Genomic DNA, 14,432 nt, shown 5'->3' with positions numbered 1-14,432 from the left:
TTTTTTTTTATGAAATAAGTGAAACACGGAGTTTATTTTTAATGATCTTACAGGACCCTTTAATTGTTTTACCTTAAAATTATACATCACAATTATGTTTTTGATAATCTTACAAAATAAGTATTGATACTGTTACTAACCTACAAGTATTCACTGGGAACTTAAATAAATAATACCTTAGAATCTTACATCTAGTTGATTGCTATTATTTGTCATTTGATTATTATTGCTTATTTGTACTGATTATGATTTCTAGCACTATACTATTATGCAAACAAAGTGTAGGCCGAGCGAAATGTGATTAGTAAGTATAGTACAGCTTTTCTGTTAAAATAACACTTGTCACTGCTCCACTACACTACATACAAAACCGGGTAACTTAAATATCCTGGTTGAAAAAACTAGCATTTTAGTTTATTACCGAATTTCCGTACAATGATGATTGGGACTGGGTTGCAGTCCACGGGTTTTTAATAGGCGGGTTTAACTGTATAAAACAGTACTTAAACATGATTAATTCGATTTAGATTATTATGAATCTTATGAGTTAAATACTGAAACTGGGTTTGACTATCCTAAGGACATTTACTTAGCATAATCTTTTCACTTTCAAAGCCACTTTTTAGTTGAGATCAAAAGCACTTATAACAAAATTTTCAATTTTCGGATCGACTTGGCTAACTTTGTTTGCAATGAAAGTGAACATACTACACTAATGCCACCGTCAAATCATACATTTTCCAATATACACTCCCATGGCCATATCACCTTATATTTTTTCACTTTTCGATAGGCTATCGACAATGGTTCACCGGGATTAAATGCGTTTGATTATCATCAAAATCTCTTATCCGGTGAACCACCTAATCGCCCATCGATTAGGGTCAAAAATATTCATTATACAGCTACGGTCTATGGAATAAAACTTAAAGCTTGTTCACATTGAAGGGGCGCAAGTCCACGTATGCTTCGACGTGAAAACCTACGGATCATGCTACCACCCCACTTAGCTATTGGTATTTGCTACAACTGCCATATGTGGTCAGTACATTTGCCAAAATTATTGCTTAATTTACAATCATTTTTGCCAAATAAATTCAAGTAGCCAATAAGTGCGGTGCCAGCATAACGCTCGCTCGTTAATTTTGACGCTGTCTGATATTTCGTGCCCTTACACCGTCAACGTGAACAAGCACTAAGCAATGGAACCTAAAGTTAACCTAACCCATAACTCATCTACCTAAGGAGTGAGCCACAGGTCCATGGGAATCTTGGTGAAGGCGGAGTTGAGGAAGGCCTGGAAGTGCTTGCCGATGGACACGGAGGCGGCGGGGCGCATCTCGTCGATGATCTCCGCCGCGTTGTTGTTCAGGAACTGGTTCATTGCTTCACCTGGAAATAGGAGGGGTATACTGTTAAAGAAGAGTCGACTGGTCGCCTATATGGTACATCCCGGATAGGAGTGATAAAGCTATGTAAAATATCACTAATCTCTCCACTAATTTATTCTATTATAATAATTTATCTGTTCTATTACATTTGGAAGGGCGAGAAGCTACAATGAAAGCATTGGTAGCATGGCATATCCATGCTGCAACCACGGTCTTCTTTGATAAATTCACAAAAACCTAATCAACGTTAAAACATTCAACATCAAAAGGCACATAACTTTTGAAGCTGAGCTGGTTTTGATAAAATATGGCTTAAACACTCGGGGAAACATAATCTATAGATAGTATATTATATATATAGTCACAAAAAAACAAAGCAAATATCGGTTCAGCCGTTTAGAAGCTACATACAGATACACACGCACAACACACACACAGATACTTACTTTTCATCGGGAGTTAAAAACAACAACTTACCAATCACGCTGCCGTAGTTGACAGTGTCCTTGACCTTGAAACGGGAGCTGCGCAGCTTGAAGTCCACGAGCATGCGGTCCACCTTCATGTACTTGAGGTTGTCCCTCTCGAACTCCTTGCCGAACACCTTGGCGATGGCCGCCACGTCCGCTGTGGGTGGATGGTGATAGTTTCAAGTATGGGATGATGGTCCATCTGCCTTTTATTTATGTACTTAGTGAATTTAGTTGGAGCAGTGGCAATCTTTAGAAGTGTGGATTAGATAAGTTTGGGATGTTTTAAACGCATCATCGTGATGAAAAGATTCGTCAGTTACTCAGTTGGCTCTTGGTCTAACCTGTCTAGTGATCAATGAGTAAATCATATTACGCCGCTCAAATAGCTTACGTGCACCACTTCGTCATCGTATTATCAATCAACAATCCTTCACTTATAGGCATGGGTCTCACCAATGAGGGGGGAGTGGTTACTCTTTCCTCGGCCTACGTTCGTGTCAAAACTGAACTGATATTGATATACCCTTCATCAAAATTTTCATATTTGAATACTCACTGAAGGCAGCCCAGAACTCTCCCTGAGACCGGACGGGGAACAGCAGCACTTGGCCTGAGATCTCGTAGTGCCCCGTGATCTCGATGCGCGGGAGCACCAGACCCATGTCGATGCGCAGCTTCTTCAGGTCCGACCTGGTGAGGAAGGGAAAGCAGAGGGGGTTACAGGGTGTGAAAACAAAGATTTTTTTATACCTACTTATATACGGGATGTCTCTAAACTGGACTTCAGGGTGGATGTCTTTGGGTTCCTATCGGACGTCGGCCATCATGTGGCTAGTGAAATGTTTATACATACATATAAATAAAGACTGTTAAAATCAAAATTATGCTTATAAAATCTACATATTTCATAGATAAAGATAGCTATTTTTGAAACGAGTTTTTTTTAACAATACCAAATGTTACGTATGAATATTATTTATGAAGTAATTAATTTAAGGTGTGAAACATTGACGCAGATTAAAAATAAGCGTTATGCATAAATAAAACGTAATAGCAATAACAAAACCTAAACCGGTTGTCGCTTACTTAGATGTTCTTTTTTTCGTTTGAATTTGAATCCAGTTTCTAGATTTGTAGCCTTAATTATTTTACAAGGAACCAGTTTGTCCACACGCATTAGTCAGATTGATATTACAAAGATTAATATTTTTTTGTACTTTTTACACTTCCTCATGATTTATGTGCATAGTTTCAGATTATTATTTCACGAATCTGGTTTAACCAGATCTTTCTGACTCGTCTGACCTTTGCAGGCTAGCTTCTTGGGAAAAATTATCATTTCGGGCACCCACAAATGAGAATTGCACTATTATGAGTAATCACATTTAATGCGTGCCCATTGCAGTAGAGCTGCGAGCTAAAGAGTGGTGTCGCAACGTTGCCTCATCGACGACAGTTGTCAACAAGATGATGAAAACTGTGAGAAACTGTCGCCTCTGAATATTTCTTGTACACTTGACCTAATCACCTGCCGTTTCTGTGAGAAATTCTGTTACGCATTGTGCGATGTGTTATGTGATCATCATTAACTGATTCTATTGTCTTTGATACTACTTTCATCACACATACATACACATTAGCAGAGCAAAATAAATTAATAGATTACTTATTACATAGCACCACTAATAATTTGCAACTATTTAGATTTGAGAAGTAATATTATATGATTTTGTAAGAAATTTTGTTTGTTATTTTATTTGTTTCCTCTGTCCCCATAAAAAAGCCAACACCAACACAATCACAAACCAAATCAACCCCAGCTCACCTGATCTTCGTAATAGTGTAGTTACTCGGCCCAATCACGGACATATTACTGAAGACAGCCTTGACCCTGACGGCGCCGGCGTTGTTCTCCATGGTGAGGCGGTCGATCAGCAGTGGCTCCACGGGGGGCACCTCCAGGTCGGGCAGCCCGCGCGCCAGGTACGGCCGCAGGTGGTTGAACGAGCGCTTGATGCAGGTGTCCAGCTCGGGGTCGCTCCGGCTGCACGGGAGCAGGTATTCCGCTGGAATTGGTGAAGGGTACAGGTTAGCTATTGAACGTTGTGATAGATTTGAGGCATACACATACAGGGTTGCCGACGGGAATTAAATTCTTTAGTTGGAATGTAAGCACTATATGTATCTAATAGAGTTATCAACTAAGCAATTTTTTACACTATTTGTAACTAAATATTTAACACAACAGCGCAGAAGGGTAAACGAACCTAAGAGTTCAAATATTACAAGATAGAAATAATTGTAAATCTAAGAAATGGCAAGTTTGTTTGGCAACAGCGATTTTATCGGAATGATGGTAATGAAACGCGCTTGCGTTACATAACAAGACTGAAGTATGCCATAGTCGTGTGAAGCAACTCAGTAAGGCAAGGTTGCAGAGTCGATGACCGAATGTCCGACTTCTATGTCCAATCGAGGGAAATTTGATCATTGCACCCAGTTGAAGTGATCTTATATCTGTATGGGCAGTGATTTCTTAAGATTATTTACTTTAAGAGTTATTTTAAGAATCTTTTATTTTTATTTGATTGTTTAATATTCGCATAATCATGACGCAGCAGTTTGGGTCACTGAACCAACGGATTAAGTGCCAAAGTATTGAAATGCAATTATTATTATTATTTTTATGTAGCTGCATCGTGTGAATCGTGTCCGACTGCTGGGCAAAGGCCTCCTTAGATAATGACCAATTAATTATTATAATAAAATTATAATCACGATATAATTAAGTATGATCTTCTAATAATTTTACCTAAAACCCTTCCTTTATTGGAAGGAGACCTGTGCCTTAGCAGATGGGACGTAATGCATTGTGAAGATGATTATATCCTCAATAGCGATCACAGTCAGTGAAATCATGGTTGAACTTCGTGAACTTGAACGCAATCCCACATGATCAGGTGATTCTTACACAAGGTCATTAAGTAGGAGAGTTTACATAACGCGCGATGGTCTGACCTGCAAACCTCTATAGCACCTAAAATTGGAGAATCTTGCACACATTGTTAATTTTAAAATGAATATGAATGATCTTAAATCCCATAAGTAAGTGAACGCAGCGAGCAAGTACGCTAGATTTCCTACTATATTAAGATTAAGCTTATTTTATTAAATATAACAGTGTAATTGGGAAAAAGTATAATATAATGATGTAGCATAATGTAACATATATCCTATATAAGCATGTAGTATGTTGCTTATTTATTTGTTTATACAGACCTGTAAGCATGCATGACAAAACAAGCGTAACTAGGAAGCATTCAAATTGCATCAGAGTGCACAAATGATGTAAATGTAAAACGAAGTACTGATACAAAGGTAAGTGAGCAGATCGCAGTCAAAACGTTACAACTCAATACACATAACGCACTGGTTGAGACTCCAAGAATGCTTGTTTAAATGAAATGTAGAATAAGAAGTTCTAGAAGCAAACAACGTTAAGATCTATGATCTAAATGTAACGCGGTAAGTTATAGTTATAACAACGAAATCTCATGACGTAACAATCTCGATTGATTCACGTAATTGAAACAGTAAAGCAAGCAATTGCAATTAAAATACTCTAGCAAGTAACAGTGTGATCTTTTAGTATTTTTTAAAGATAGTTTTCATAATTTCTCACGATGCAATGGTATTGCAGAGTATGGATGGCAATTATAGCATACCGCCCTGTCTCTACCGTGACTGATACCGTGCTTGAGATGGTATCATCTGTGAAGTTGCAACTCTATCGGTAGCGTCACACATTATCTCTTAGAAACATGCTCGTAGCGATTACGGTGAAGGAAAACCTCGCGTGGAAATCAGAGCAATAAATAAGTATTTTGTATAGATAGCGAACGCACCTCATTCCAGGGTACAATTGATATTTATCGGCTGAATATAATATATGTTGATAAAAAAATAAAAAAATAATAAGATAGGTAGGTATTTATTGCAATATTTTCTAACGAATACTTTTTATTATCATTTGTATTAATTATAGTGTACAACAAAAGGGACCTTACACGACAGCGTATAAATACCATGTGTTTACCCTAAAGCCGGTAATCTTAAGGTTGAGTCTATATGGACACGGACAAGGACGTCGTTGCCGTTAAAGCTATTACATCAGCATAAGTGGCCAGTTTGTGTGCGATGCAGGATTGCACTAAGCCTATCGAGAAGTATGTAGCCCTAGTACGCTTCCATCTACTGTACATATTAAGTATAACTACAACCGTTGTTTGAAGGAAAGGCCACTGCAGAAAGTGCAGTTGGGTGAAAGCACCCAATCGTGCTTTAGAAGAGGCCTACGTCCAGCAGTGGATACCTACAGGATGTTCTCCTGACATATTATTGCAATACAATATCCATAGTTTCACATATCTGAAAACGTAAACTCAAGAAAGCTATCGAAAATCTTCCTAGCGTAGGTATTGGTGACAAATTGTAGGTAGAGCTGAACTAGGGTTATTTTATTCAAATGTGAAACTGGGCACTAGCTAAAAGGAAAATCATGCCAGTCATAGGTTGTCTCTGTTGGCTAAGCCACTTATTGCATTAAGATCATTAATGTTCTTAAAATTATTTTATTATGAGATGATTATGTACAAATGACCATCATTTCATAGTAGGTACCTACTAGTACTGTTTGCGCAAATGATGCACGTCCTAATTCGCTGCATGTACACCTCTATTCAACTTAATTGGAATTTCGCAAGTTCTATTCAGTATCAGTAGTTAGATACATTGATGTGAATTCATACGTATTGCAAAGATTTTCTACAGTTTAAAAATCACGAAGTAAAAGGATTGTCACTCAAACATGAAAGATAACATGTAAGGTCAGCAAAGTGTGACATTAAATAATAATAGTAATTTAAATACGTTTGACGATAATACTCTACACAAACTAGCGCAACCAAGGTTTGTGGTTTATTACCCCTATATACTTTTACCACAATCTAATGATGCCCACAATAGGTCTGAAGCAACCCCGAGTGAAGTCTCAGTGAAGATCTGAAGATGTCAAGGTCTTAATGATTTTCTTGTAATGAGTTAGTAGGTACTTTATCTACATTTTATATCTAAATTACGCAAAATCAAGATGTCACCGCACTGCGTGGCTAAGTTCTTAACAATTTGACGAGTACCAACACACAGGCACAGCTTTATTCATCATCATCAGCCAATAGTCATCCACTGCTGGACATAGGCCTCTCCCAAGGAGCGCCACAACACTCGGTCCTCGGCCTTCCTCATCCAACCACTACCCGCCACCCGCCTAAGGTCGTCAGTCCAGCGGGCAGGAGGGCGTCCCACGCTGCGTTTGCCTGTTCGTGGTCTCCACTCGAGAACTCGTCTACCCCAACGGTTATCGGTTCTTCGGCAGATATGACCAGCCCACTGCCACTTCAGCTTGCATATTTTGACAGCTATGTCGGTAACCTTAGTCCTCTGACGGATAACCTCATTTCTGATACGATCCATCAGAGAAACCCCAAGCATAGCTCTCTCCATAGCACGCTGAGCGACTTTAAATCGGTGGACCAGTCCTACCGTCAGTGTCCACGTCCAACCAGCTTTATTACTAATCTCTAATTGGCTAGCTAGACAATAATAACCATTCTTATCCAATCCATCATACTCAATTCAAAGTCCGATGGTGATGAAAGCAATTATAAACCACGTTGGTTGAGCAACTACTGCCAATGCTGGGGCGTCGTCTCAGTCTATTGTTAGTATTGTTACAGATCTACTTCAATATTCGAGTCATGTAGCGAGTGACCATTACATTACATACGGCTACGGGAAGTCAAGGTTGGTTTTGTCATCTATCCCGAGAAAGGTCTGCCGTAAGATATTCTGGTCGTGTGTAGCAGTCGTTGTGCTGAAACTGATATATCAGTGAGGCTATCGTCAAGGCGTTAGTTCTTATATGTAACACGAAGTTTTTGTGAATAAAGATAATATATGTCACCTATAAATTTATTAATTTTATTTTAGGTACTAAGGGCCTTACCACAAAAACTTAGACAGGGTTTAACAGATGTTTACCGCTGTCAAATGCATACAAAATCTGTCAAATTTCGTTTTAAACACTTGTTAAATAGTGTTTAAAGTTTTTTGGTGGTCTATTCCTTTTCAAAAGTAAACGCTTTTGTCTTAATTCATGACATTAATCTTAAATTAAGGCTTCATAGCTGAATACCTAATATGGGATAATAAAAAATACTAAGTAAGTATAGATAAAAGTCATAATTTTGAATGCAAACACTGGTTTCAGGTAGTCGGATGTCTTGAATGCTAAAAAGTATTTCTTTATCTTATCGTATTTAACATTTTACTGGCACTGGATTATTATAGTATACATAATTCAGTACTTTGAATTCAGGAAATATGTATTATTCCTCCTTTGTTTACTGTGCGCCGCCAGTGCCGCGCACTCGGTAAGTGACACACATTAACTTGTATTACCCATTTATGTATGTAAGTTTAGTTTTATGCATACACATGAAATATTTGCTGTTGTCGGTTTGTATATGGTTTCGTATATTCACAGCGGCCTTGGCCTCGATGGTCAAATTTTGTTGTGAATGAGATAGAACTGTTGTACTTATAACTATGGATAGTGTTGGGAATAGTATCGCACTTTTTATGGATTATTCGTACGTTACATAAAAAATCCGTTTAATTAAGATTTACTTAGTCCACTTTAGAAATCGAATCTAACTCACAGTAAGTTTTTATTGTGGTTTATATAATATTTAATTTGAATTATACTCGTATATAGAGGTTTTAAGTTTCGATTGCTTATTGAAGCGTCCGTAGTCGAGCGGGCCTCAGTGATCGTAACTGATCGCTGAGGTTAAGCAACAACTGACATGGTCAGCCATTGGATGGGTGACCAATTTCAAGTGGTGCTTTTCTGGACGCTTCCGTGCTTCGGACGGCACGTTAAGCCGTGGGTCCCGGTTGCTGCTTCGGCAGCAGTCGTTAAGCCTAGTCAGAGGCCTTCGGGCGGCTTGAAAACATCTGACTGTCGGGTTGCCCACTTACCCGACAACTCTCTCAGCACAAGCTTGCTTGTGCTGGGGTCCACCAACCCGCACTTGGCCAGCGTGGTGGACTAGGCCTAAACCCTTCCTTCATTGGAAGGAGACCCGTGCCCCAGCAGTGGGGACGTAATGGGTCGTGATGATGATGATGATTGACTTTGTAGATGTCAATTTCATTACCTACATCGGTACCTACTATGTATACAACTATAATATGTAATTGTGTGGTCGGAAGTCAGATCACACAATGAACAGGTAATGTGATACGAAAATAAACTCATTCCCATTACAATGGGCTATTGCAAATATATGCCACTAATATTAGTAAGTAATAAGGGTATTTATATGCAAACCGCACGCCTGTTATGTCAATAATCTACTGACTTATCGGGAATATTACAGGAAAACTGAGCGACATCGACATAGCAAGCTCCTATTAGTCCTTAAAATATTTACATAAAGGTATTATTCTTGTACATTTTTAATTATACCTAATATTATTATTTATGTTAGGGGAAGAGGTAAAGCATTAAGTATGGTAAAAAAGCTACACGAAGCTAGTAAGAGTAAGACACTAAGATAATATAAATGGCGGAATAATCGGTGAACATACATAAAAAAAATATTTTTTTAAAAATCCCGACGAATTGAGAACCTCCTCCTTTTTTTGAAGTCGGTTAAAAATATACAATTGACTGTTATTATTTTAAGCTTCTGAAATATTTTTCAAAATATTGTAGCAGGGTATAACTCTATGCGATCATAAAATTAGGTTATGAAATGGTTATCGTTTATTACTTCTCAATTGTGTACTGTGTTTGCTATTTATTACTTATTTTATCTGCCTATTGTGTATCCTCTAAGGTCAAGTTTCGTATTAGATAGTTCCAAGAAGAAATGCCAATATGTTTCTCAATCTGCAATAGTAAATAGGTAATATTCAAAAAATCATTCCCTTTTGTGATTTAGTGTCTGTTTTTTTACCTTGGTTGGTTTTCGCCTTAATCTTCCTTTTTTACGAGTATCTCTGTCTCTGAGTACATATTCTTCTCAGAGACCATAACTTTGAAACTAACTAGGATTACACACTAGGTTATGATTATTTGATTATTGAGGAGTTCTCTTGTTTTACCACGTTACTATAACTTTTCTCGAGAAACGATTGTCCTAGTAACTACTCGGGCAATAGTTAACATAATCCGAGCAAGCTCTGACATCGACAACCAATCGATGAAGAATTACGAGTGGACACAATACACGTGAAAACACACGCGCCACACATGTTTATCGAAGTCAATCACCAACTCCTACAAGTTCAACTTTGCCGGTCTATCCTATTAGTGACCATCTATGGACCGCCCTAAATGATCCGCCAGTAAATATTCCCTTTTGTACCCTAAGAATAAAGGTAGATTACTTGTATATTATGTCGTTCCGATAATGAGGATTTCTGTGATACTAACTAGGACTCCAAATTGAAAACTACATCTCATACAAAATTTTAAACATGTCCTTGCTAAACTCATCTAATGGTAAAAAAGTTCCACCTGATGGCGTGACGTTCAAATGTACCATTCAAAAGCTCAAAAGCTTAAATAGTTATATGTTAATCAGGTGCAAACTTATCGCAGATATAGGCTTAAGACAAGGGAAGGTCAACTTTGAGATATTTTTCGTCGTAAAATTTTATATCTGCCCAGGTCCACGGCTATCAAGTTTTTTTATAAACACATATTCCGTGTCAATGATTAAGTTTAAGGTCTTTTCCGGTCTTTTTGTTTATCGTAAAATAAGGATTAATTCAGTGTTTGTATATTGTTATTTATTCCCATTTAGATATTATATTTTACTTAACAACAGAATGCCCTATACAACGTCTTCTCTCCGACCATCCAAAGGTTGTCTGGAAGAGATCGCTCTTAGCGATAACACTGCCATTTGTACATTTTGTTAAATTAAGTTTGATCTGTAATGTGTTTTTCTTTTTGGTATGCAAATATTGTATTTGTATAAAATATAAAGATATTATTATTATGTTGTTGTTTTTCCATCTCGGGACCATGTGGTCCCGGACATATTATTATAGTTTTATATATACACAACTTACTTAGACATGTCATTGTCATGTGCGTGTATTTGTAACATTATTATTATTAATGTAATTACAAGGTTCTCCTTGAGCTTTTTTTTATTTCTCCTCAAGTATGGTTGCGATGTATGTAGTTCTGAATAGACTTTTGAAAATCTCAATAAGTACGTATTCTTGCATTAGATCGATCGACAGCATTTTCTTCGAGTGTGTTACTATGTTGAATTTGTTATAACATAACCGTCCGATATAGTTATCGATTTTAATAACAATCGAATTGAACAATAACTCACGTGCAACTAGTTGTTTGACGCCTTCAGCGGCTTCTCCATTGTGGCAGATCACCGCCAGGCACAGGACCAGCAAACTCTTCAGAAGCATTTTTTTTTTTCTAAACAAAGAGTTCCTACAAAGTCACAGACAACAATCACGGGGACGTTCGAATTTTTGAAAATTGTTATGGAACTCAAAAGAGTTTTTGTTTAAAAAGTTAGGGTTCGTTTTTTGAAATAGGCGCGTCGCGGGTACTGTGTGGGGGGCCGGCGGGCGCGCGGCTCATGTTCGGAGTGAAGTGAAAGCCCTGGCTGCAAAGAGTTTTATTCGCGGGCCGATTTTCGACATCCCTGAGACGCCCCACTAATGCTCTTCCAAACAACGATTTTATTTGGCCGTTTTGGTACTCTAAACCTTAATTTCTAAGGATATAAGAACCATCTTTGACTCTTAAATATCAGGATCTCAAATATTATTATAGCATGTATGTTTTTCCTTATTAATAAAATCTTGGTTCAATAAATCATTGATGGCTAAGGAAGTACTTTTCATGTTGTTGACTGGGTCTTATTTTTAGAAAGAGTTTAGATATTTGTTTTCAAATTATTTAAAACTCCCTTCTAGGCTCCTAAGTATATCGAATTTAATAAGGTATTATATATGGGACATATTACTACTTAGAAACGGTCGTAATATAATAAATAATAATAATAAAATATTTATTGATCAAAAAATAATGTAAGATATAACATACATCGACAATGGAACAAGATTATATAGGTTAACCTTGCCACCTAAACTAGGTTTATGGCCTGTACGATAGGTGACAAGCTCTTCCTTTACAAATATTAATATGTAATTAACGTGAGAGTATGAAAGATATATGAAGCAGTTTTAATAGGTACATATACTAAAAGTGAGTTACAAATTAACCTTCATTACTATTAAAAACTATTAAAAATCAGATAGTTTACATACTTAGTTTAGTAAATTTAATCTTATATACAGAAAATTACCTTAATTTATAAGAGAAAATAAAATAAAAGTTACTATAATATAACAATGATTGTGAAACTGTAGAATGTACTATCTTGCATGCAGATTTATGATAAAAAGGTGAACTTTACAATTTTAAGAATATTAATTACTAATAACAATAAAGATCTGTAATGCTATTCCCGATATACTGAGATTAACAAATTCTCGGACTCAACATAATTTAACGGGAGGAGCCACTTAAATAGTATACTTTTAACTTCGTATCTGTTAAGAGTATGAATAGAATGGAGCTTGTTAGCTAAGTTATACAAATAACCACCAAGATAAAATTCAAATCTTTTAGCAAAGGATGTCTTATAAAAGTCAGTAGATACCACTGCATACGAACGCCGGCTAGAGCAGGAGATTGTGGAAGATGGGAAAACGGTAGTTGAGTGAATCCTTAGGATGGAGTTCATGATAAATAGTTGTCTAACAGTTAAAATACCACATTCTCTATGTATTTTTGCGGTCGGGAACCGAATCGGTTTGAACGTGCTGACCTTCAGGATAGCTCTCTGGGCTCGTTCCAGTGGTAGTAGAAATGTCTTACATGTACCGCCCCAAGAAGTAATACAGTACGTAAGTATAGACTGACAGAGTGTGTAGTAAACCATTTTGAGTAGGCGAGGATCTGCTATATGTCGGAGAGTCCCAAAAATTGCCATCAATCTCCGGACTCTTACAGTGAGGGCGGCAATGTGAGATTTGAACGTAAGTTTCGAGTCAATGATTACACCTAAATATTTAATTTCATTTACTTGATCAATGTTTGGGCAGTCACATCCTTGAGTGGTTGGGCGATTGAAGCAAGTGTGGGCCAGAATTTTAAAAGATGGGTTGATTACTCGCGGCTTCCGGATAGAAAACGTCATATATTTTGTCTTGTCAGCGTTTAGTGTCAGGGTGTTCGATAACAGCCAAGCATTTACTTTATCAAAACCGGTTTGGGCACTGTTAAATGTATCAATCCAGTTTTCACCCTGGAACAAAAGCGCTGTATCATCAGCGAATGTGACAATTTTGCCTTTATGTAAAGGAAGGTTGCACAATTCGTTAACATAGAGCAAGAACAGGGTTGGACCAAGGATGCTGCCCTGGGGGACGCCGTAAGTAACTGGAAGTGGGTCACTCACTAACTTACCAATCCTGACAACTTGCACTCGATTACTGAGATAGTCTCCAAATAGTTCCAGAGGGATACCCCGAACACCGCTATGCTCCAACTTCCTTATTAGTAACGGGACCGACACAGTGTCAAACGCTTTAGCCAGATCTAGAAAGATGCCCAAGCATTTTTTACCACTGTCTAGACCTGAAGCAATAAAGTTTGTCAATTGGGACACTGCATCGGCCGTAGATTTACCGCTTCGGAATCCGAATTGATTCGCAGATAATAGTGATCTAGACTCTAGGAATGCCACAAGACGTTTGTTTAAAAGACGTTCCAATATTTTGGATAAAGTAGGCAAGATAGAAATAGGCCTGTAGTTATTTACCAAAGCCCTGTCGCCAGTCTTATGAACACCCAATTAACATCGTAGCGTTAAAAAAACTCTCATATAACTTGTATAATGGTTCCATTCGAAAATTAAAGTGTTAAGACATAGCTGTATAAGAGTGTAGGAGAGTGCTGTAACTCACTTATAACCACGAAAGAGGCCCACGATTTTGAGAGTAAAGGCTTTAGAAAGTCTGTAAAACGGTGTCATTGAAGTGTTTAAGTTATAGAAAGCTTGTAGTACGGTGTCATTGAAGTGCTAAAGTTATTATAGAAGAGCGTTTAATCACTCTCAGCTAGAACTTTTACCGGTATAGTTGTAGTTGTAGAATGGTTATTTGACACCCTGACTCTTATTTGTTTGGTAAAAAAGGGTTAAGTGAGTATGTTACCGTTTTTCGAATACACTTTTACCATACAAGTTGTATGTGTTTGAAAATAATAGTGTCAACAGCAATCATACGCGACAGTATTAAAGTGACAGTATTGATTAATACTAAATAACAGTAAATATAATATATTAACTTGACTTAACATGTTTTGTGAATTGAAAATAATATGCCATTG

At 37.3% G+C, this 14,432-nt stretch overlaps 1 protein-coding gene across 1 annotated transcript; it reads right to left on the bottom strand.

Moving 5' to 3' along the window:
- Window positions 1–41: 41 nt before the first annotated feature.
- Window positions 42–11,639, bottom strand: LOC105381110 (protein takeout). The gene is made up of 5 exons (XM_048626020.1): window positions 11,347–11,639; window positions 3,690–3,930; window positions 2,421–2,554; window positions 1,869–2,018; window positions 42–1,392 (listed from the first exon to the last, which is right to left on the bottom strand). Exons 1-5 carry the CDS (start codon window positions 11,432–11,434, stop codon window positions 1,241–1,243), a joined length of 765 nt encoding a protein of 254 aa, XP_048481977.1. The 5' UTR covers window positions 11,435–11,639; the 3' UTR covers window positions 42–1,240.
- Window positions 11,640–14,432: the final 2,793 nt, after the last annotated feature.

Source organism: Plutella xylostella, chromosome 15 (assembly GCF_932276165.1).
Source record: "Plutella xylostella chromosome 15, ilPluXylo3.1, whole genome shotgun sequence".
In the NCBI taxonomy this organism is placed as follows: Eukaryota; Metazoa; Arthropoda; class Insecta; order Lepidoptera; family Plutellidae; genus Plutella; species Plutella xylostella.
The sequence above is the reverse complement of the archived record's forward strand: the minus strand, read 5'-3'. Positions and strand labels throughout refer to the sequence as shown.